The sequence below is a fragment of the Schistocerca piceifrons genome, chromosome 3 (genome assembly GCF_021461385.2).
Source record: "Schistocerca piceifrons isolate TAMUIC-IGC-003096 chromosome 3, iqSchPice1.1, whole genome shotgun sequence".
Taxonomy (NCBI): Eukaryota; Metazoa; Arthropoda; class Insecta; order Orthoptera; family Acrididae; genus Schistocerca; species Schistocerca piceifrons.
In genome coordinates this window covers 217,168,409-217,192,915 of record NC_060140.1, presented here as the reverse complement: position 1 = coordinate 217,192,915, position 24,507 = coordinate 217,168,409, and the positions used below count along the sequence as shown (strand labels likewise).

The following is a 24,507-nucleotide window of genomic DNA, read 5'->3' as shown; positions in this document are numbered from 1 at the left end:
TAAGGACATCACACACATTCATGCCCGAGGCAGGAGTCGACCTGTGACCAGCCCCTCTCTCTCACACACACATTGTCACTCAGAGGTCAACTACCATATATCAACCAACAACTGTTTCTTATAGTGAGGCCGACCGATGTCTTACCTGCCTTTCTTTATCAAATTGCGGCCAAGAAGGGGATCCAGCACAGGATCGACATCTTCATCAATGTTCTCAAAGAGCAGTGTGGCTCCAGTTGTCAGAGCTTTCTCCACTACATCAAGATAGCCACGCTGGCCCAGGCGTAGAACAGTCAACTGCTCACCATACTTCTGCTTTATCCATTTCACACCTTGCAACTGTTTGTGAAAAGGAAGTCACAATGTACAGTGCAGTATCTGAAAATACACTTTGTATGCATCTTACATAGTGTAAGTTCCAAGAAAAAAAATATTTATTACATATATAATGAGAATAAAAAAGATAAACTTTTGTGCTTAGCTTTGTTGTATTCAAATTTTATATTTGCTGTACAGATTTCTTTGAACATCATCATGGTGAGCTTACAGATGAAGAGTGATCTCTTGCCTTAGATAATAAACAAAGTGTGACAGAAATGTGAATAGTATCCCGGGAAAGATGGCAAGTAAGGTTTATATTAATACAAATGTAATCCCAGACAAGAAATGTATCTAACAAACATAGTTGTCATTAATTTCAAATTATCTTCCAGGCTTGCAATAATGTAGAACACACGAAATTATAGAAAGTATAACAAAAAGAAAACTACTACCTTATATTGAAGCTAGCAAAAAGATACTTCCTTCATGATGAATACTGACAAAAATTCAGTTAACCCCTTTAATAAAAAGAATCTCACCTGTGGGTCAATCATAAGTGGCCACCTGTCAGAATTTGTAAGAATTGTTGCATTCTCAGTGGACATCCGGTCACTGGGCAAACCTTCATTGTTCCAGACAGCTACCAATGCATCATCAGTCAGCAATGTTAATGGGTCCAACCCTTCTGTTATTGGTATAGGGGGCTGAAACAAAATTGCTTTTCATCCCTCATTGTAGTAGACGCAGTTGATCATAACAAACAGTGACATTCAGTGATTTCTGAAATAATGGCCTAACAACAAATGACATTAATAGATTTAATACTGAGAGTGAACAAACTAATGAGGAAAAGAAGAAAAGTTATAGTTTAATCTCCAACTGATATCAAAGTCATCAGAAGAAGAGTTCGAATACAGCTAGACAAGCATGGGTTATTCAGAGGACCCACTTTACATTCATGGGAAGTGAGTTAGGCTTGACCACATGAGACCATTATGAACTACATGATGTACAGAATTTCTATCATTTCTCTATGAGCACAAGGGAATCAGGTCAAAGACAAAACATCAGCACCTCCTCTATGGCAAGGAAAATGGAAGAGGCTGCAGTACAAACATAGAAAGACACACTGAATAAACCTGTTTCAGTGCACTGTGTATCACATATGTGTATAATATCAGCTTCATGGCTCTGGCACTGTATATAAATGACACAGTCATATTGACCTGCAAGATCACTTGTCAACCTTGCATGACATCACTTTAGGATTACCTGTGTCAGACTCACTACTTTGGCCATCAAGTGGTACTCAGTATGGAACATAGTGCCACAGGTCTTCGTAAAAGGTTGGACCATCATCTGAAATGTTGGCAGCTCACCTGACAGATGACAGAAAAGTTTATTTGAGACCAAGAGCTTTCTGTAGTGTCCTCAAACTCTCATCCAACACTGGTGCCTCACTCTGGCATCATATCTAGACTTTGGAGTAGACGCTTATTAATGAATAATTAATATGTTTTTACATGAATTTTGGTTTTTTATTTTTTGGGACAACAATGCAGTTGTTTTACATGTTCAGAAACAAATCTATGGTTTCACATGCCTGGTCACCAAGGAGAAGCAGATCCAGACCAGATATCTTAACTACTCCAATAGCTGATTGATGGGAGAAGTTCAAAACATGGTTCTTTCCAATCATTTTAAACTTGTGAAAATGGGGAGAACAACCAACAGTATTTGATAAAATTGTACTGTGTATCACACTAACATAACCAAACATGTGGTTATAATGATTTGGACACAGAGTAACAGGAAGTGTCATCACTATTTAATAATGTCCAATTAAAACTAAAAATAGGAGATGTTCCATTGTTGTCTCACTTTATCTGCATTTTGATGACAGAATGGATATGGAATAATATATGATTAAAGTAATCTACATTTTTGTTGGGAGCCTGCAAAGGAACTGAACATCAGGCTATAGTGTCATCTCCTACCTGATATACTGCATGGGGCAAAGCTTAAGAGATTCTAAAGTAGAAGAGAGATGTGATCATTCAAAAACTTCTATTTGTTCACATTATAACATAAATGAAGTATATAAATGATATGAAAACTAATAACAAATAAATGTCATATGACTAGGGCCTCCCGTCAGGTAGACCGTTCGCCGGGTGCAAGTCTTTCAATTTGACACCACTTCGTTGACTTGTGCGTTGAGGGAGATGAAATGAGGATGAGTAGGACAACACAACACCCAGTCCCTGAGTGGAGAACATGTACGACCCAGCCGGGAATCGAACCCAGGCCCTTAGGATTCACATTTTGTCGCGCTGACCACTCAGCTACTGGGGCAGACAAAACTAATAATACAATCAAAACAGAGAATGACAGATAAACAATTTGATATATAGCATAGTAAAATGTCCATTGGTTAAGGGTATGTCAGGTGTACAAGATGGAAATTAAGGAGCGCTAAACACTGTGTACCATTTTCTGCTAGTGACATATATTACACGAGAAATCACAATATCTTGAGAATGACAAAGTTTGAACTGTGAAAAATAGTCATTATACAGGGTGATTCAAAAAGAATACCACAACTTTAGGAATTTATAAATCTGCAATGACAAAAGGCAGAGCTAAGCACTATCTGTCGGCGAATTAAGGGAGCTATAAAGTTTCATTTAGTTGTACATTTGTTCGCTTGAGGCGCTGTTGACTAGGCGTCAGCGTCAGTTGATGCTAAGATGGCGACCGCTCAACAGAAAGCTTTTTGTGTTATTGAGTACGGCAGAAGTGAATCGATGACAGTTGTTCAGCGTGCATTTCGAACGAAGTATGGTGTTAAACCTCCTGATAGGTGGTGTATTAAACGTTGGTATAAACAGTTTACAGAGAATGGGTGTTTGTGCAAAGGGAAAAGTTCTGGACGGCCGAGAACGAGTGATGAAAATGTAGCACGCATCCAGCAAGCATTTGTTCGCAGCCCAGGAAAATCGACTTGCAGAGCTAGCAGAGAGCTGAAAATTCCACAATCAACTGTATGGAGAGTCCTATGAAAAAGGTTAGTTATGAAACCTTATCGTCTGAAATTGGTTCAAGCACTGTCTGCAGCTGATAAGATTAAAAGAATCGATTTCTGTGATTTTATCCTTGCTCAAATGGAAACAGATGAATCGTTTCAAAGATTGTGTTTAGTGATGAAGCAACTTTCCACACTAATGGGAAATAACTCAGTATGAACGTGACTCGCCTAAGGTGAACATTTTCTGTGCCATTTCAGCCAATAAAGTTTTTGGTCACTTTTTCTTCGAAGGTGCTACTGTAACTGGACTACAGTACCTCGTGACAGAGCACTTCATCACTGGCCTCCAAGAAGCCCTGATCTTACCCCCTGCGATTTTTTCTTATGGGGGTATGTTAAGGATATGGTGTTTCGGCCACCTCTCCCAGCCACCATTGATGATTTGAAACCAGAAATAACAGCAGCTATCCAAACTGTTACGCCTGATATGCTACAGAGAGTGTGGAACGAGTTGGAGTATCGGGTTGATATTGCTCGTGTGTCTGGAGGGGGCCATATTGAACATCCCTGAACTTGTTTTTGAGTGAAAAAAAACCTTTTTAAATACTATTTGTAATGATGTATAACAGAAGGTTATATTATGTTTCTTTCATTAAATACACATTTTTAAAGTTGTGGTATTCTTTTTGAATCACCCTGTATTGTGTAAGTGACAAACAACTCATTTATCCAGCAGTGTCATTTTGCACAATTTCAGCTGGTGTTACAGATGTGCTGTTGTCTGTCCCACAATGTGGAGGTTACTGCTGCCATGTAAATTGCATGCTCAGATTTCTTTCAGTAAACAGGCCTGTTTAGAAATGAGTGTTGCCTTCAGCTACAAATAGTTGATCAAAACACATACTTTATGAGCAACTAATATTCTTTTCTGGTAATTCTTGGTTGTAACTGGACAACTGTTATGGCTAAGCATATTTCAGTTGTTATAGTCTACTATCTACTAGATCCCATTATTGTACTGGAAAAATTTGTGGTGTGATTATGTCAGGTTGTCTTTGTGGTGCCATAAGCGTCATGATCAGTCCCAGCTGCACAAAATTCTTAGTATTCTTGACAGTATCACGCAAGTTGGAAAGCCCACACATCTCAGGAGATGTACTCACGCTTCAACTTTCATGCGTAAATTGTTAGAAAGCAGAAGTATTCTTCTCCATGAAGACATACGGGATTCAGTCAGTCAGTGACTCACATGATACTCATGCAGTTGAGAATACATTTAAGATTTGTAGTCAGATAAAAGCGTCTTGGATAATATTCCTTAATGGCTTCTCCAAAGTATGTCTGATACAATTCCGTAACACGTACTTTTATTATGGTGAATGACAACTTTTTCCACAATTAATTCTGTACATGTACTATAGTTTTATTTCTTTGGGTACTGTACCATTTATTTGTAATACAACAGGAAATGTATGGGATAAATTCTATTCATTTGTATGTATCTTGCTTGGAATTGCAGTTTTACTGCATATTTTGAAGCATCATTTTATGTAATCATTATCAACAGAAAACTGGCGATGTGGTGGAAATGTGATGGTGTACAGTTTGTGAGTCATCAGACTGTGTACCAATATCCTGAGTTTAATCTCAAACTGCTGTATAGTGCCTCATGAAGTGAGAGCAAGTAGCATTCTTCATGGTGATCAATTCATAAGATGGTCATCTTCATGCTGTTCAAGAGAAGAATACTGTGTTCTGAGATGAAGTTTTATATTGAATCTATTCCTTTCATTTGCACAGTCATCATTAACAACACAAATACAACACTACAATGTACTAGCATTTCACACCATCATTCACATGACACAATTATGATTTTACGGTCTGAAACCTCAGTAACAGCAAAGCACATGTAAGATGGCGCAGAGGCACAGCTTTCAAAATAAAATAAAAATGAACAAGTATTGTAGCCATGGACGAAAATGAAATAAAAAACTCACAATAGCTTACATTTTATTACAAACAATAAGACTAAAATGTACCTCAAGTGTGCGCAGGAATGTCAACCACATCTTGTTAAGCAAATCAAGTCTGAACTGTTTAGTGAAGCAACCGACATAGGATATAAAAGCTGTTACCAGTAATACATCTCCAGGAAGAGTGGTCCCTTGCTTCATATAACTGTGAACAGTGAAAATGAACCATTACATAGAAAATTCTGTGTAATTATCACAACAGCAACTGATGATGTACAACAATACTCAGTAAAAAATTCTCAGAACAGATGTATGTAGACTGCATGTACAAGAAACAGGAAAATTATAGCAGACGGATAAAGAACATACTTGGCAACAGCTTCTGCCCACCGCACATTTTCTGATGCTAAGCCTCCAACAAGTCGATTGGCCAACTCAATAGTGCGTGTTGTGGCATCTGCCTCTTGCTGACATCGTAACTTCTCAGCTGTTGCCTTCTCAAAGTCTGCTGTCAGTTGTGCGAGCTGCTCTTCAAGGCTCTACAACAGATACACAAAAATAAGGCTGAAGTCTTCTAAAAACAACTGACTAACATCTGAAAACTGCCACAGTTAACAGTTTTACAGCACTGTCTGAGTGAGCACAAAATTCCACTCAAGCACACATGACCTAATTTTCTGCAAGATAAGTAAAGATTGTATAACAGTAACATTGACAGAATGCAAAACAAAAGCTGAAATGTTTAACTCCATTTTCAAATGTTCATTTATGAAGGAAAACCCAGGAGAATTGCCCCAATGTAATCCTCGCACTACTAAAGAGATGAATGAAATAAATATTTGTGTCAGTGGTATTGAGCAACAACTGAAATCATTAAAACTGAACAAAGCTCCAAGGCCCAATGGAATCCCTGTCAGATTCTATACTGATTCCATACAGATTTTGGAAAAATCCACAGGTCACATTTGTTTACAAGGACAGTGGAAGTGATCCACAAAACTACCATCCAATATCCTTGACATTGGTTTGTTGTAGGATGTTAGAACATATTCTGAGCTCAAACATAATGAAATATCTTGAACAGGATGACTTCAATGACAACCAGCATGGATTTTGAAAACTTTGATCATATGAAACCCAATGCTCACTTTTCTTACATGACACACTAAAAGCTTTGGATCACGACAGTCAGGGTAAATGCAGTATTTCTCGATTTCCAAAAAGCATTTGACTCAGTACCACACCTAAACTTACTGTCGAAAGTTCTATCATATGGGGTATCAAGTGAAATTTGTGACTGGATTGAGGACTTTTGGTGGAGAGGACGCAGGATGTTATCTTCCATGGGGACTCATTGTCAGATGTAAAAGTAACTTCAGGTGTGTCACAGAGAAGTGTGTTGGGACCATTGCTGTTCATGTTCTATATTAATGACCTTGCAGACAATATTAATAGTAAGATTAGGATCTTTGCAGATGATGCAGTTATCTATAATGAAGTACTATCTGAGAGAAGCTGCATAAATATTCAGTCAGATCTTGATAAGATTTCAAAATGGTGCAGAGATTGGCAACTTGCTCTGCAAGTTCAGAAATGTAAATCTTGCACTTTACAAAATGATAAAACACAGTTTCCTATGACTATACTATCAATGAGTCACTGCTGGAATCAGGCAATTCATACAAGTACCTAGGTGTAAGAATTTACAGGGATATGAAATGGGATGATAACATAGGTTCAGTCATGGTAAAGCAGGTGGTAGTCTTTGGTTTATTGATGAACACTGGGGAACTGCAATCAGTCTACAACAGAAATTGCTTACAAATCAGTCGTGTGACTGGTTCTAGAATGCTGCACAAGTGTGTTGGACCCATACCAGATATGACTAACAGTGGTATTGAACATATACAGAGAAGGGCAGCATGAATGGTCACCATGGGAGAATGTCAGAGAGATACTGAAGGAATATGCTGCACTCCCCGCCCCCTTCATGTATCGCTCAAACAGTGATCAGGAGGACACGATTAGAATAATTACTGCACACCCTCAGAGGCAATCAATCATTCTCTCCATGCTCTGTAAATGAATGGAACACGAAAAAACCCAAATAACTGGTACAGTGGGACATACCCTCTGCCAAACATCTCACGCTGGTTTGCAGAGTATAGATGTAGATAGTATAATGCATACATGGATCCCAGAACACTTTACTCTCATTTGCTTCACTGTCTAGTGACTGTCTAGTTGTATCATATTTTCTTTACATTATTATGATTACATCTGGATGACATGACAGCATGTGGAGGACCATCATATGACAATGAATTTTGACATAAAAGTGAAGGCACAAAGAGAAACAACTGGCAAGATTCATGAGCACAATGCAGTGGTTGTACAAAGAATGGAAGATTCATATTACCAGTACAAATAATGAACATCCACAGCATGTTACTAGAGTTTTAATTGAGGAACACTGTTATTTAATTTCAAAGAAGGTTTCAAAATGCATTATTAGCGGTGAGTATGATGCCATTTGTTATAACGGAGGCTTTTAAGAGTAACCTTCATTATGAAATAGTTGATTTCATTCCACTTGATTTAGTCAATATTTCCTGAGTGAATTTTCACCCTGCAGCGGAGTGTGCACTGACATGAAACTTCCCAACAGATTAAAACCTCGTTCCAGACTGGGACTCAAACCCAGGACTTTCGCCTTACATGGGCAATTGCTCGAGCAACTGAGCAACCAGAGCATGACTCATGACCCATTCTTACAGCTTTACTTCTGCCAGCACCTCATCGCCTATGGCTGTGGCTAAGCCATGTCTCCCCAGTATCCTTTTTCAAAAGTGCTAGTCACACAAGTTACTGAGGAGAACTTCTGTTAAGTCTAGAAGGTAGAAGATGAGGTACTGGCAGAAGCAAAGCTGTAAGGTTGGGTTAGGAGTTGTGCTTGGGTAGTTCAGTTGGTAGAGCACTTGTCCACATAAGGCAAAGTTCCTGGGTTCAAGTCCCGGTCCAGCACACAGTTTCAATCTGCCATGAAGTTTCAGTCAATATTTGTTGACAACTAACTATGTACTGTTGTTAATGAAGCCACCTAAACAATGGGTATAGTTCTCCAAGACTTCAAGATATTTTGAGAATTTAAAATTAAACTGTTAATTTCACGGTATGATATTTTAGAACAATGAGATCATATGAAGAAAGTAATGTTGTAAACACAATACTTGTATATTTACACAATCAACCAAACTTGATTATTTAATACAGTTCATGCAAATATTTTATCAAAGTGCATCAACAAGGATATAACTAAGAAATACACAAATATTGGAAAAATATCAGTTTTTTACCCCAAAAGTGGAAAAAATGTTAATAATGTTTATAAATTTAGAAAATTTTAAAGGAGATAGTATTTAAATTGATATTGGAAGTTTTACTATATTCTTTTTGAATATATTTTCTCATATACGACAAAATCAGCCCTCTGTAAACCATGGCATATACAGTCAGGGGAAATTTACAGCAGTGTCAAAATAGTACATAACTTACTGCAACTTTTCGTTTGATGACACTGAGTTTGTCTTGTGCAGCTGCTAATTCTGCATTTGCCTGTGCCAGAGCCTTTCTCTTAGGTTCAACATCACAGTATACCTCATAGAATTTTATGATGTTGATAACCCATGCACAGAGACCTAGATCATAAAACAATTTTTAAAGTTTTGAGATGATTAATTACACTGAGTGTATAATAAAAGATCTCTTATATCTATCACACTATATAAATGTATACAAAATACGAAGTAATATATTGTCTGATTTATTTGCAGATCAGTGAATTTGTATAATCATATGAGATTTACTTGCAATTATTCTTACTATTCTCTAAAAGGAACACATCACATCCTTTTATCACATGGATGTTTATTAGCTCCTACAATTGATGAGTTACTTTGTAATTAGGATAGATCTGAATATCTGAAGTGCACTGGTATCTCCAAATCTCTTCCACGTGTATAACCTTCTTACATTATTCATAAACCATATGTCAGCAATGATTACATTGAGCTCTATGTAAAATTCTTCCATGCAGGTTTCCCTTTCATTTATTTCCCACAGTCCATGTTCCCCTACTAATTTTTCTTCTCTTCCTTTTCCCACTATTGAATTCTACTTCTCCATCACAATGAAATTTTTATCTCTCCTAAGGTACTGAATAATTTCTTTTATTTCATCACACTTTTTTTCAATGTCCTCATCATCTGTGGAGCTAGTAGGCATATATATATATATATAACTGTACTACTGTGGAGTTTGTGGCTTGGTATCTGTCTGTGTTATGATAAAGCATTCACTGTGTCATTCAAAGTAGTTTACCTGGATTTGTACATTCTTGTTTACTATTAGACCTACTCTGGCATGATCCCTTTCTCATTTTGTTTTGATAACCTTCTACTCACCTGACCAGAAACCATGATCATCCAGCCACTACATTTCACAAATTGCAACTATAACTTCAATCATTCAATTTCTGTTTTCAAACAGTGGAAAATCCCAAATGGAATAACAATATAAAAGGATAAATGCCACTGCCCGTATGGAGGAGACAGTGAGGCAGACAGGCGCAATGAAAAGGACTGCTGCACATAATTCAGCAACTGGACTAAGTTCTTCACACTCTCTCTCTCTCTCTCTCTCTCTCTCTCTCACACACACACACACACACACACACACACACACACACACACACATACACAACTACTGTTTTCTGTTGGCTATTAGAGCCCGGAGATGAATATGTGTGAGTTTTGTTGTTTATGAGTGATGAAGGACTTAGTATGATAGCTAGATTATGCCTAGGCAACATTTTTCACTGTGCTCGTCTGCCACTCAATGTCTCCTGTATATGATACATAGGATCTATCCTTTCATATTTTTGTCATTTCTATTTTTAGTTTTTCTAGAGCACCTACCAGATTAAAGGATGATACATTTCACATTCTAACCTGTAGAAAATCAGATTTGTTTTTAGTAATGACAACATTGTCCTGAGTAGACCCTGCCCAGGGATCCCTTGGGAAATATAACAGTAGTAGTTTTCCTTTATTTTTATCTGTATGAAATACCAACATAGCAAATTCCATGTCAGTAATGAGACAAGGCGTGCAACCAACAGTATAGTTCTGTGTGTGTGTGTGTGTGGTGGTTGTGGTGGTGGTTAGGGAGGGGACAGGGGCAAGGACCAATGCAGTTAATACCTACAATAAGTGTCTCCCTGAACTGTGAGAACTGGTAAATGTATCAGCAAGTTCTCTGGATCATTCAGCACTGTCATCAAGAAAGCAACAATAACCAACATTCATTTTAACTTCACTAAGTGTGAATGTAAGCCACATACTATTTTCCATTGACAGATTGTTAACAATACAACTAAATGTGTAACTTACATTTCACACACTTAATAGTATCAGTATTGTGAAAATTATTTAATTAGATAGATAAAAAATCTACTCAGCAAGTGGTGACAGAACACACACATAACAGACTGTTATGATTGGAAAGGCTGGTCCTTTTCCTTCACCCTTCCTTTCCCTTCAACCCTTCTGCCTGAAGAAGGAGCCACTGGCTCCGAAAGCTTGCAAATCACAACATTCTTTCATACGTGTGTTCTGCCGCCACTTGGTGAGCAGATTTTTTATCTATCTAATTAGATAATTTTATCAATAATTGATTGTTTCAGTATTGTGAAAATGATAAGATTTCTACTCACCACACAGTGGAGACATTGAGTCACAGACATGCACAGCATAAAGACTGTTAAACAAGTAAGATTTCAGCCAAAAGGCCTTCCTCTGAAATTAGACAACATAAACACACACATTCACAAAAACACAACTCTTACACACATGATCTCTGTCTCTGGCTGCCAAGGCCAGACTGTGAGCAACAGTGTGCATGGGGAGAGAAGCAATTGAGGTGATGAGGTTTAAGATGAGGCTGAGCCAAGGAGGGGAAGGACAGCAGGGTAAAAGTGCTGCTTGTGGAAGCATACACGAATGAGGTGAGGAGAGGTTAGGGCAGGTAGGTGCAGTCACAAGGTTACACAGGGATTGGGGGTAGTGGGGGAGGGGAGTGGAGAAGGAATGAAGTAAAAATAGTGTGGTTGCACTGGTGGAATATAGGACTGTGTAGTGCTGGAGAACAGGATAAGTGGGTGAAGGGCTGTGACTGACAAAGGTTGAGGTCAGGAGGGTTATGGGAACATAGGATATATTGCATGGAGAGTTCCCATGCATGCAATTCAGAAAAGCTGGTGTTGGTTGGAAGGGTCCAGCTGGCACTGGCTGTACACTGAAAAATGTTGTGAAGGACAGCACATTCAGCAGTTGAGTTGTCTAGCTGTTTCTTGGGCATAGTTTGTTGGTGGCCATTAATGCAGCCAGATAGCTTGTTGGTTGCTATACCCATGTAGAATGCAGCACAGTGACTGCAGTTTAGCTTGTATACCACATGACTGCTTTCACAGGTAGCCCTGCCTTTGCTGGGGTAGGTGATGCTTGTGACTGGACTGAGAAGGTGGTGGCAGGAGGATGTAAGGAATAGATCTTGCATTTATGTCTATTACAGGGATATGAGCCATGAGGCAAGGGGATGGGAGTAAGTATTGTATAGGGATGGACGAGAATATTGTGTAGGTTCAGTCGGGGGAAAAATACAACTGCTGGAGGGGTGGGAAGGATGCGGTAGAACATTCCTTATTTCAGGGCATGATGAGAGGTAGCTGAAACTCTGGCAGAAAATGTGATCCAGTTGCTCTAGTCACAGGTGATACTGAGTCACGAGTGTAATGCTCCTCTGAGGCCAAATGGTTGGGCTTTGGGAGAGATAATGCATGAGAGATGTGTTTCTGTGCACAGTTGGGAGAGTAATTAAAGCCTGTAAAGGCATCAGTGAGACCTTTGGTGTGTTTCAAGAGGACCTGCTTGCCACTGCAAATGTGACAGCCATGGGTGGCAACAGTCAAAGTGGGGGTATTGCTGGTGGTTGGTAGGTTTGATATGGGTGGAGGTACTGATGTAGCTGAGGTGGAGATCAAAATTGAGGAAGGTGGCTTGTTGGGCTGAGGAGGATCAGGTGAAGTGAAAGGAAAAAAGGTGTTGAAATTCTGGAAGAATGTGTATAGGGCGTCCTCACCCTCAGTCCAGATCACCATGTCATTAGTGAATCTGAACCATTTGAGATTTGTATGATTCTGATTGTTTAGGAAGGATTTTACACTTAATAGTATTTTGTAGAGAATATCTATAAATGTCTGTTTCAAAAGAAAAAAAATTGAATTTAATAATTATCCCATTATTTGAACTTCTGTAACGAATTTTGTTTTGCTGTTTTAAAAATACATTCAGTATTCCATCTTGAGCAAAACACAATTTCTACTTGTTCAGTGTTTTGCATAGATATTTCAGTGCTGTACACCATCCTCAATAAGTTTCACAATACTTTATTTAGCTGCTGTTCGTGATGCTGGCTGCCTCCTTCCTTGCAGCTCATCTCTGAATACAGTCTGTTATCTGCAATTTTACATCTAAATTGCTATTGTAATTATGTTAATTTCTTATAGGATGTAACAATAGATCAGGTTTTTTACATGAATATATGCTTTTGTTGCTGGTTTTGCTACTCCCTTTTAGCACTATTTTATTGTGATGGACAATAAATGCTTTAGTTATGTGAGTAATTGTGTTAATTTCTTATGGGATGTAACAATAGATCAGGTTTTTTACATGGAAATATGCTTTTGTTGCTGGTTTTGCTACTGCCTTTTAGTACCATTTTATTCTGATGGACAATAAATGCTTTAGTTATATGAGTACAAATATTTTAATATTATAATGTAAAAGTTTTTAAAAATTAGAAAAGTATCATGTCAGTGGATGTCTCAGGGTTGTTATTCTTTCTTGATTTATTTTATGCAGATGTTCACCTGAAAGTGTGGCTCTTAGTGCCATGAAACTGGTAGTGATCTAAAAATAAAGTATTAAATACAGCTGAAGCATTCTATTAGTACCCAAGAAGATACGAAATGGGCTGCAACAATAGGATACCACAGAACAATGGCCTAGGACCTCTCTTGTTTCTTATTTATGTAAATTCTCTTGTTTTTTATTAACGTAATTGATGTTGAGATTCCAATTCATGGTACTCACATAACTGTTTGCTTATGTCAATAAATTTTGTTGTAACTGATATAAATAAAATATTACAAACACCTGCAACCAAAGTTTTAGAATGTATACAAATGTAAACCTAAACTCCGTCCACAGGCCCTGGCATATCCATCAGTCCTGACTGACTGCCATGGCACCCTTCTGCCAGAAGCATCACTGGATGCAGTATGGAGGAGCTTCGGTACAGCACGACACTCACTCAGCCGCTGTCAGTTTTTGTGGTCTTCAGCCACTGTTACTCAATGAAATAGCACATCAATGCATATCAGGAGGCTGAGAGAAACCAATTCCTGCTACTATCTATGACCTTACCTTCTGGGGTCATAATAAGACAAACCTTAAAATCATCTTCATAATACAAAATCTAGCTGTCAGAATAATTATCAACAGTTCAAGGCTAACACCCTCAAAACATTTACTTCAACAACTATTGGTTCCACCATTTTTTTGCCTCTGTACACAAAGAAGTGTAATTAATATAAAAAGTACATTGATAGTTTCAAAACTAATTCAGATTTTTATTCCTGCAAAGCAAGAATGTGCAGTGACATACACATAAAAATGATACACAGGGCTGTAACACAAAAACCAACAAATATTTGGGTAACATACGGTACAACAAACTATCATAACAGATAAAACAAATAAAAAGAATTATCTTCATTTAAGGAAACAGTACAGTATTCAGAATGTTAATGATCTTATGCTATCATAGTGTAAATTAATACCTGAAATACGCTTGCAGCAAATAATTATATTCATTTACTGATGACAATAGCATTTTAATTCATGTGCTTATTTAAATGGAAATGAATATTTTGAACAAATGTGTTCAAACTCAGAGTTTATTTGTACATAAATGTCAGCTGTATGTATTACATATAAAATACCTATATAAAAAGGAGCAAACTACTGGAACAAGGTGACTTACTTATAGTATGTGGTAATACATAACATGCAGTTGGGCCAGTCAGTGCAAGAGTTCCAATCACTGCATGTTAGAGAACTAGAAAAAAGAAAAAGGGAGGGAACTGTCTGGACATTACATTTTTAGGTCAGTTCGATTACTGGGCCTCCCCCTTTTCTTTTTTCTAGTTCCGCTAACTTGCAATGATTGGAACTCTTGCACTGACTAGCCCAACTGCATGTTAAAGTCAAATACTGTTAGTAAGTCTGTCAATGTCATACCGTTTATCAACAACCAGAACTTTACCTCAGTGACCATTTACTCAATGTGGTGGAGAGTTATTGCCTTTTGGAACTGGTCTTCAGTTATAGTTGACATGGCTTACCCAGCTTTGTCAACTTAAACAAAAGTGCTGGCTATACCTTAATTCACTTCACTGCCTCAGTAACACCAGGCTGCTCTACCTTGTGCAGCTTTACAAAGCCCTGATACTGATCTCTCTTGATTAAGGGAGTCTCGCATAGAGTTCAGCATCACCCTCAGTATTTCAGTCACTAGATATGATACACCACTGTGAGGTTTGACTACAATGTCTCTGCTCTGAACTCCAACTTCTCCCACTGTCATCTCTCGTCAGGGAGCAATTGTGTATGCCCTCATGGTGTGTACACCAACCATGGATTTGTGTCGATTTATCCTTTAGACCAAATGATTCAGTTGACACCAAGGTTTTTCACCACCTGTTCCTAGTTGTCCTCAATGTATTTCTGGCTTTGGGAAGTGGTACACAGTGATGGCTCAATGGCTTATGGACAAACTGGGTCTGTATACACACATACAAGGTGCAGTGATCTACTCTCCTTGCCGAATTGATGCAGAGTATTCACTGCTGAATTGGTGGCCATCAAACAAGCCCTAAGTCTGCTCTTTCTTGCACCAGCAAGATGCTTCTAATCTGCAGAAACTCCCTGAACACTCTTCAGGCCGTAGAACAGTACTACCTCATCACCTATTTGTCACAACTCCCCAAGATCTCCTTTCTGACCTCCATCAAGCTGAACAGCAGCTCGTCTTTTTTTGGGCCCCTGGACGCATTGGGATCTAAGGGAATGAACATGCTGATTGATTGGCAAAGCTGGCTCTCAAGATGGCAATTTTGGAAATGGGGCTCCCAGAACTGGACCTTCAGTTGGATGTCTATAACTCAGTTTGGCCTGAACTCTTCAAACAAACTGAGGGCAATAAAGGACACCATGACCACATGGCAGTCTTCTCTTTGCGCTTTTGCAGGGAATCTACTGTCCTTTGTTGGCTATCCATGGGTCACACTTGGCTGACCACTGGCCACATTCTCCAACATTAGAACTCAGCTTACTGATGATATGGTGTCTGCCTGACTGTGGCCCACATCCTACTACACTGCCAAACTTTTGGTTGCTTTGCAACAATATCTTCAAGTTCCTAGCATGCTGCCTGCTAGTAGACAACACCAAAGCAGCTGATCTGGTTTTTATGTTTCACATGTGAAGGTGGTTTCTACTTGTCTGTGTGAGGTGGGGCCTTTGGCCTCATTGGCCCCATGAGGGGCTGGGAGGCGGCAGCACTTACCTGCCTAGCATAGGAGGGCCATGGCGGCCCTTGCTCGGTGGACCAGCCTGGCTCCTACCTTTCTCCTTATTCTTTTATATTTCCCGTTTTCCATGTTTTGTCTTTCCTAAAATTTTACAATCTTCCTAGAATTTGCCTTTTGTGTCCTTCCTCTGGGGATTATTCCTGGTTCACTGCATATGGGACACAGTGTCTCCCAGCCAATGCCATACAACTTGACCTTACTTTAATAGTAGCAGTACTACTACTGCTGCTGCCACTGATAATAATGACACTGATAGTGGCAGATATAAAATCTATCTACAGGTGTACGAGAGTAATATTTTCTGGCATGGGGAGTTTGAAGTGGGAGAAATTTACATCAACTTCACCAGCTAAGAGCATTAGGAAATGATGATATCTGTTTGGAATGAAGAATGTAATGTGGTAACAAGTATGTACAAGAGCAAAGATAGACATCATTGTTGCTTCAGTAAACATGTCATTAACGGTGTCTATTGAAACTGGAGAGATTACTCAGTCCTCTGATGTAATGAGGAAAGTCATTCCAGAGTCAGGCTCTTGCAGCTGGAAAGGACTTTGCTTTGATGGAGAGTGTGTTTCTGCCATGTTGTTCACACAAGACCATTAATGTTAAGGAGAGGGATGAGGGACAGTGTATTTTGATAAGGCAGTAGAGGAGACAGAGTTATGGAAATCTCTGCACTTGTCTCTATGTAGCCAAGCTAGCTATGCATAAGATGGTGAAATATCAAAGAGTCTGATATGATATGTATTGAATACATGTGTTTATCGCCAGTTTGTGGTAATGACAAGCTTTGCTGAGTAACATCTTGTCATATATCACTGTAATTAACATCTGCAAATATGAGTGTTTGTACAAGTTTCTTTTTCCTGTCAAAAAGGAAGAGCTTTTTATATTTCTGGAGGGCATGGAGAAATGATGGTGTCTTCTTGGATATTGCAGTTATGTGCTCAGCTCAGATTAGCTTTTCCTCTATTATTTATTACTCCAAGACTCTTTGCTGAGGGATAGAGGTTGATTTTTGTACCATTTATGATCAAATTTAGTAGGGATTTGCAATATATCAGGCTATTGTGCCTAGAATAACGAACTGGGACCACTTGCATTCTGGACGGTTTGAGCCTTAATCCTATATTCTGTGCTCATATTGATAGTGCATACATTGCCCTGTTGAATTGTTTCCTTCCCCTCCTCCAATTCAGGCTGCCTCTTAGTTTGTCATCCCCCACCCCCGCAAAATTCACTTGTTACAAAAGACACTGACAGTGTAAGCTAGCTACTCCCTTATCCTTTGCAAAGTAATGAGTGAAATTCCCTTTTCACTAATCATAACCTTCATGACAGATGAAATAGACTTAAAATGTTTTGGTGCAGGGCCTATGGCTTGCATTCACTTTTTTAGTTTCTGTTTCATTTCTGGCATGAAAAACTAGACACCTTGTCTCCTTCATATGGTCAAATTTCCTTTTGGTCAGTATTCAACAAATGCATAAAAATTTCTCATAGTTAATTCTAAACATAAAATGTAATTTCCAGTATCCTATTATATGTATACACTACATTTTTATCAGTTTGGAATGCCTGTCATGTAGATCAAGATTACGGTCATATTTGAACACACAACACATAATTACTTAAAGAGTAGTATGACCAAAGGTATTCCACAGATGAACTGACAATTGACTTCATTTTCATTTCACTGTTGTCAATGCTATTCTGTGCACAGCCAATTAATGCATCATTATAACAGTGGTGTACACTAATCTACATTTTCAGACAAATACATAAAAATACTTTATGTGACTGACCTGCCGCAGCTGCAGACTTGCTGCGAACAAACTCTGGTTCAAATTCTGAATCCTTTAAATATGGTTGAATAGCCTTTATAATTTCAGGGTGTATATTTTCTTTGTCATAATTTATAAGAGCGTCTAAGAAAGCATCCACTTTTGCCATCACAACCTGTAAGCAATATCAGCATAAGCATCAATGTTAGTTCAGAAATTATTTTACCAATACTGCTGAAGGCATAAAAGTAGATTGTTAGTCAGGTTTAGTGTCAGAAAGCATTAATACAAACGAGAAATGACTGAATGCAACTTAGTAGCATAATTGTATAGGTGTGAAATGAAGCAATTCCAGTGTATTATGGTATCACCACTAAACTGTAGCCTCTTCCAGGTTGAAAAATGATACAAATTCTTACTATTTCTGTGTTACTCCTCCCGTGCACTGTGTTGGATATCTATGTTACTGATAACTTGTATTAATCAAACAATCGAAAATCCAGGATGGAATGTAACAATTATGAGAAGGAACGTTGCTACTCACCATATAGAGGATAGAGGATATGCTGAGTCACAGATAGGCAACACTAGACACACATACGTGCCCCCCCCCCCCCTCCCCCCCCACACACACACACTCATGAAAACACAAATCACACACACAATTGCAGTCTCAGGCAACAGAAACCATACACCGTGTGTAGTTTCAGTTGCCTGAGACTGCGGACGTGTGTGTGAGTTGCGTTTGCATGAGTGTGTGTGTGTGTGTGTGTGTGTGTGTGTGTGTGTGTGTGTGTGTGTGTGTGTGTGTGTGTGTGCGCGAGCGCGCGCGCATGTGTGTCTAGTGTTGATGAAGGCCTTAATGGCTGAAAACTTTAATTGTGAGAGTCTTTTTGTTGTGCCTATCTGCGACTCAGCATCTCCGCTACGTGGTGTGTAGCAACTTCCCTTCACATAATGATTACTTGTATTAAAATGTATAGACATTTTTCATTAAAACAGCTTCATTTTTCAGAGGGATTGTGTGCAAAGACATGCTTTTTAATATTATCTGCACTTGTGCATTCCAATAAAATGATTTCACCTGCCATATGTAACAATATCCTATTCTTTAGTAATATCTATTTACTGTGAAGCGAACAGATTTTTTCTGTCGTGGGTGCAGTTTGATATTATCCTTAGCTAGTAATTCATGTGCATGTTACAATTATTTTTCAATCTTAATTTTCAGAGCAATACTTTGTTTTCTGTACAGAACTATCCCAGAGAATTATTCACTGGACCATTGTATAGACCGCTGTTTATTATGTTGGGCACAGTGATGTTCTGTTTGTGGTTGTTGCCTATCTTAGCCCAGTACCAAGGCAATGTTCTTTTTGAGAAACTCTACTGAGAAAAGTTAGAGAACTGGCATTTGAAGCTGACTGCTGAATGATTCTACTGCCGACAACATGCATCACGCATAAGGACCATGAAGGTAGTTTTGGCTCATACGGAGGTGTACTGACAGTCAATTTTCCCTCACTTTATTTGTGAGTGGAACAGGAGAGGAAATGGCAAGTAGTGGTACAGGGAACTCTTCACCACCCACTGTAGAGTGGCTTGCAGAGTATCTACATAGATGTAGATGTAGACGTAAATGTAGATGTAGAAATATATATGTGTTAGAGGATGAAAGTATCTGTAGAAATATCTCCACAAGAACACAAAAGGCATGATGAACAAAATCTTTGGACTCCAGCAACTAGAATCGCTTTTTGATCAGAGGTACACTCAGAAAAGACCATGCCTCTAAGGCCTTAATTAGCATGAAAAGTTTTGAAGGTGTTGCAATTTGTGAACAATATAAAAATTCACAGCAGATGCTAAGTAAGCATAATAACAAATTCAGTGTGTAGTAGCTTGGGCACCAGAATATCGTATTTTATGGCATAATCTTCTGAGGAACAAATGAGCAGAATATAGCAACTATCCTTAAGCTACAGAAAAAGGGTGTACAAATTATAAGAAAAAGTGCTAAGAGAACTCACTGCACTGCATTGTTTAAATCTATGTGCAACTTGACAGTTCCATGTGAATGCATTTTGCAAACAGTGGTCCAGATTAGGAAAGACATCAACAAGCACCCCACATACAGCATAGGTGAGAATGGAAGTCTATGGAAAACAACAGAAGAAGGGACAAGCTAGAGGGGAATGCTGCAACATCAACAAGCAGACTACCTGGACGTGGAATGAGCACTAGATGATAAAAGTAGTAGAGGTAGACTGAGACTATAATCTGTGTTGCATATTCTAGAGGATGTTGGATACAATAGTTATGTAGAGATGAAAATATTAGCTCAGTACAGGAAAAGACGGAGGACAGCATCATACCATTTGAAATAATTATGATGATTTAAAGAATGTGAGCTCTGGATCATTTGTGCCACAGTTGCCTAGTCCTAACTGATTTCCCCCATCAACAGCATCAGTGAATTTCCTGTCAAGCTATTCTTAATTGTTCCCCTAAATATTTATTTTTAAAAATTGATCTCAAAATCTGCAAAAGTTATTTTCACAATTTATTACAGAGCTCATATATTCTCCAACTATTATGTTACAATTAAGGAATATATATCACCTGAATTTCTCAATGACGCTCAGCTTTCAGTAAATAGTCCAATGAAGCATGAGTCCTGTACAAGTACTGGCCTTCTTATCATGTGTAAACTAACTATCCGCATTACAGTTCATTTAGACAGGAGTGGATGGCCACCACTCCATCATAATGTCTTTTTGACACTTACATACATTCTTTGAAGATATCACTGTAATCTAATTTTCGATCATCAGATTTGGGACCAAGTATCTAGTGACACTCATTGATTTTCTGGAAGTTGTTCCAGTTCAGGCATTATGCTGGAAATACTTCCCTACTTAACTTATCAATGAAAACAATCAGTTTATAAAAATGTAATATAGTGTAATAGAATGTAATGTAATGTAATGCCATCACTTGGTGAGTGGATTTTTTATCTATCCAGTTACATTATATTCCATAGTTAATTGATATTTTCATCTCATTGGAACTTTCATGATGATCTACACCTGTCTGGATGTTAGTAGCCAGTCAGCTGGTCTCAAAATTGTGTGAATTAAAAACACTTAAAGGTTCAGGACTGACTTAGCTACAAAAGTGGTCTGATTAACAAACTTGTACTAGGGTTGTTTGGTATGCATCAATAAATTGTATGATGAAATCAGACAATGGAAAATCCAGAGTGAAATGTAACAATATTATGAAAAGCAAAGTTGCTACTCACCATATATTGGAGATGTTGAGTCATAGAAAGGCACAACAAAAAGACTCTCACAATGAAACCAACACTAGACACACACACACACACACACACACACACACACACACACACACACACACACACTCATGCAAACGCAAATCGCACTTGACTGCAGTCTCAGGCAACTGAAACCACACACGGGTGTGCGTTTTCAGTTGCCTGAGACTGCAGTCATGTGTGTGAGTTGTGTTTGCATGAGTGTGAGTGTCTGCGTGTGCATATGTGTCTAGTGTTGACAAAGGCCTTAATGATCGAAAGCTTTAATTGTGAGAGTCTTTTTGTTGTACCTATCTGCTACTCAGCATCTCCGCTATATGGTGAGTAGCAACATTCCTTCTCACAAAACTTTATGATGTGATGCATAAATTTGGCAAATAGTGAAGAAAATTAAAAAAATGTTCTTACAAAGAAGAAGAAGAAATAGGGAGAGGGGTTTCTACCGTTATTAAAAAAATCCCGTGCAGAGGTGGATTGCTGGAAGTATGAAAACTAAGATGGATAAAGTATGTAAACATGGGTATAGAATTACTCAAGATTAAAACACTTTGGCCAACAGCTGACATCATCACAACAGAGATCAATGAAAAAATCCATGCTATCATACCGTAAGATGAATCTGTAAACATCCCAATCAGATGAGTACACAATATCCTGCACAAAATCTGGAAATAAAATAGCTGAGTGTGAAGTTCAAGCTGCAATTGCTGACTGTGGAACAAAATAGCACCAGAAGAATGTCTCATCACAACGACTGGCAACAGTTGCAATCTGCAAGATTTATACGTCAATTTGTGATTATCGATTAAATCCAGATCTGTTATTAGACACTGGAGTAAAACAGCCCAAACCTTGACAGAGGTTGGGAGTGTGTACCAAAAAAAGTAATGATTATTGAGGTTACTTTGCAATAAAAACCATTGACGCACAAAAAGTTGCTCTTTCACAAAGAAAAGCACCATTATACATTGCAGCAGTAATAGTAATTTGAGAATTTAGCTGCTTTGATCACATTTTTAGTCATGTTTTAGCCATGGTATATATTGATTGACCAGTCATCTCATGCAGGCGCTGCGAGTAGTTTTCATTATTGTGCATACCAGTTGCCTATACTTCAATCAAGCTCTCGAGCAAACCATAAAATAATTATACTGAGAAAACTGACAGATCAAAAGCTATTTCCAAGGCAGTTAAAAGAAAATGGGAAGTCATTGCACTGAGCATATACTGCAGACATGGATAAAGACTAATAATAGTGGGCTTTTGATCGGAGAAAAAACCTTGTATTTGGTGTTTTTCTTTTTTTTTTTTTTAAATCACATATATAAAATGGCTCTTGCACAACAGTTGGTCACAAATTTGTTGAAGATTTTAGTTCATTGTTCCCCTTATTTCAGGACCAGGATTACAATCAGTTCTAAAAAGTATAAACATTGATTATTCTTTTGTGGCGACTGGTGTACTGAAATATAAACTGTGAGAGCCCAAACTACAGACATTTGAGTTTTCTCATATGGGTGATGCAGTGTCCTTTACTTGACATCAGGAAACAAAATTCAAAGTACTGCTGATGAGACCCATGTAATTGTCCCAATGGAAATCATCCCACTTTCAGAGGTCTTAATTCCTTCCTCGGGAAGAAAGTTTTCTCAAGTGAGTCTTCCTTTTGATAAAATTACCTTTAACTTGACTCATTTATTGCAGCAATGTTACAGAGAAAAACTGAAAGTAGCAACAAAAATAACTGAGAACACTAGTGCTTTTTTTGTTACAGACATATTCTTTAGTTTTTTTAAAGCAACCTATAATTTCCAAGAACTATGATAAATAAGGCATCTTCTATGTTTAATTGTTCATCCTTTTGGACAGCAAATCAATCACAGTTCATTAGTGCTCTTGTTTTAATTTCGTGACATCTTGGAAGATATAAATACTTCAGTTACCATCTGTGGTAAGTTTTTAACTACAATTGAATGTTAGCAATTGCCCTGTTGAATGCTTCTGTTCTCTCCCCCTTGCTCCAACCACCACAAATAAGCTGTCCAAAAAAGTTCATTTTGAAGGTGTTAGTAAAGGCAGCTATCTAGTATGCATCTTCTTGAACCTACTTAAACACAAAATTTATGACAAATTAATTTACTGCCCCTATGCAAAGCATGTCCCACCTCATATAATCTTCACTTCTCAGTAAATATTACTGTCCAGCCTCAAAATGAATGAGAAGACAGATGGAATATTGTTCATTTCAAAATTAAACAGAAAAAAACTGTGCAGATAAATGCGAGGACTACGTAAATTCGTTATGACATTGGTGATAAGTAATTAACAGAAAACAATGCTATTAAAATTCGGAGTTAAGATCTGTGCAGACCTTTGCTGCCTTCCAGCTACGATCCTTTGGAATCTTTCCATTGGGAGCCAGGAGAACCATAACTGCTGCAGTAACATTTGTGACAGCTCCGGGCGGAGATCCAAATGACTTCAGTTCTGTAAGATTTGCCTGGAAGATAATACAAAATTATGCATTATAGATCTCTTGCAATAAGTACACGGCAGTATGAAAGCACACTCGTAAATTAATTATTGTCATAAATAACAGAATCACGTGTGAATCACTCAAGTAATACTGGACACTAGAGCCATTCACAGTTTTTTGAAAACAATGGTTAAATTTACCAATTTTGTGAACACTGAGACATTTTTTACATGTCAAGTATGTTCAATGAGTCAAGAGGGAGACATGGTATTATCAAATCACAGCTCTCTCTCTCTCTCTCTCTCTCTCTCTCTCTCTCTGTGTGTGTGTGTGTGTGTGTGTGTGTGTGTGTGTGTGTGTGTATTTAGCCTTGATACACACAACTATGAGAAGTTAAAAAGTAGGAGGAGGTTGTACGGCAGCACTAAATCATCCACTGTGTTGTATTCAACTGGCTGTGAGGATTATAACTTCAGGTAGTGAGGAAATATTCTTCTGAAGAGATTAGGTTAAGGTCACAGGAATGATTTTCCCAAAGAAACAGGTTGTTACCTTGACTACTGCATGCAGCGAAGTCCTCTTCTGTGCAAGATGCCGGTTAGATAATTGAAGGAACTGCTTTACTTTATTTGTAGTTTGCAGGTATCCAAAAGTGGTGACACATGTCTAAAAGTGAACTGCCTCTGTTTCCCTTCCATTTCCCACACTGAAGTGCAGAAAAGTGGGAGGGGAGTGTACCTCATGGATGCTTTCGAATTAGTGCAATCCAAAAGTATCTATATACATGAAGATTGCTCTAGGCGTTTGTTTA

The 24,507-nt window shown here is 38.2% G+C and overlaps 1 protein-coding gene across 1 annotated transcript in view; it reads right to left on the bottom strand.

Moving 5' to 3' along the window:
* The window catches only part of LOC124787768 (dynein beta chain, ciliary-like), an 834,683-nt gene that overhangs the window by 183,098 nt on the left and 627,078 nt on the right, over positions 1-24,507 (bottom strand). Inside the window, exons 59-65 of the mRNA XM_047254657.1 lie at positions 23,592-23,720; positions 17,905-18,058; positions 8,881-9,023; positions 5,695-5,864; positions 5,392-5,530; positions 861-1,025; positions 146-339 (exon numbers count right to left, since the gene is read on the bottom strand). Of these exons, the coding sequence (XP_047110613.1) occupies positions 146-339; positions 861-1,025; positions 5,392-5,530; positions 5,695-5,864; positions 8,881-9,023; positions 17,905-18,058; positions 23,592-23,720 (1,094 nt within the window). The remainder of the gene's footprint in view (positions 1-145; positions 340-860; positions 1,026-5,391; positions 5,531-5,694; positions 5,865-8,880; positions 9,024-17,904; positions 18,059-23,591; positions 23,721-24,507) is intronic.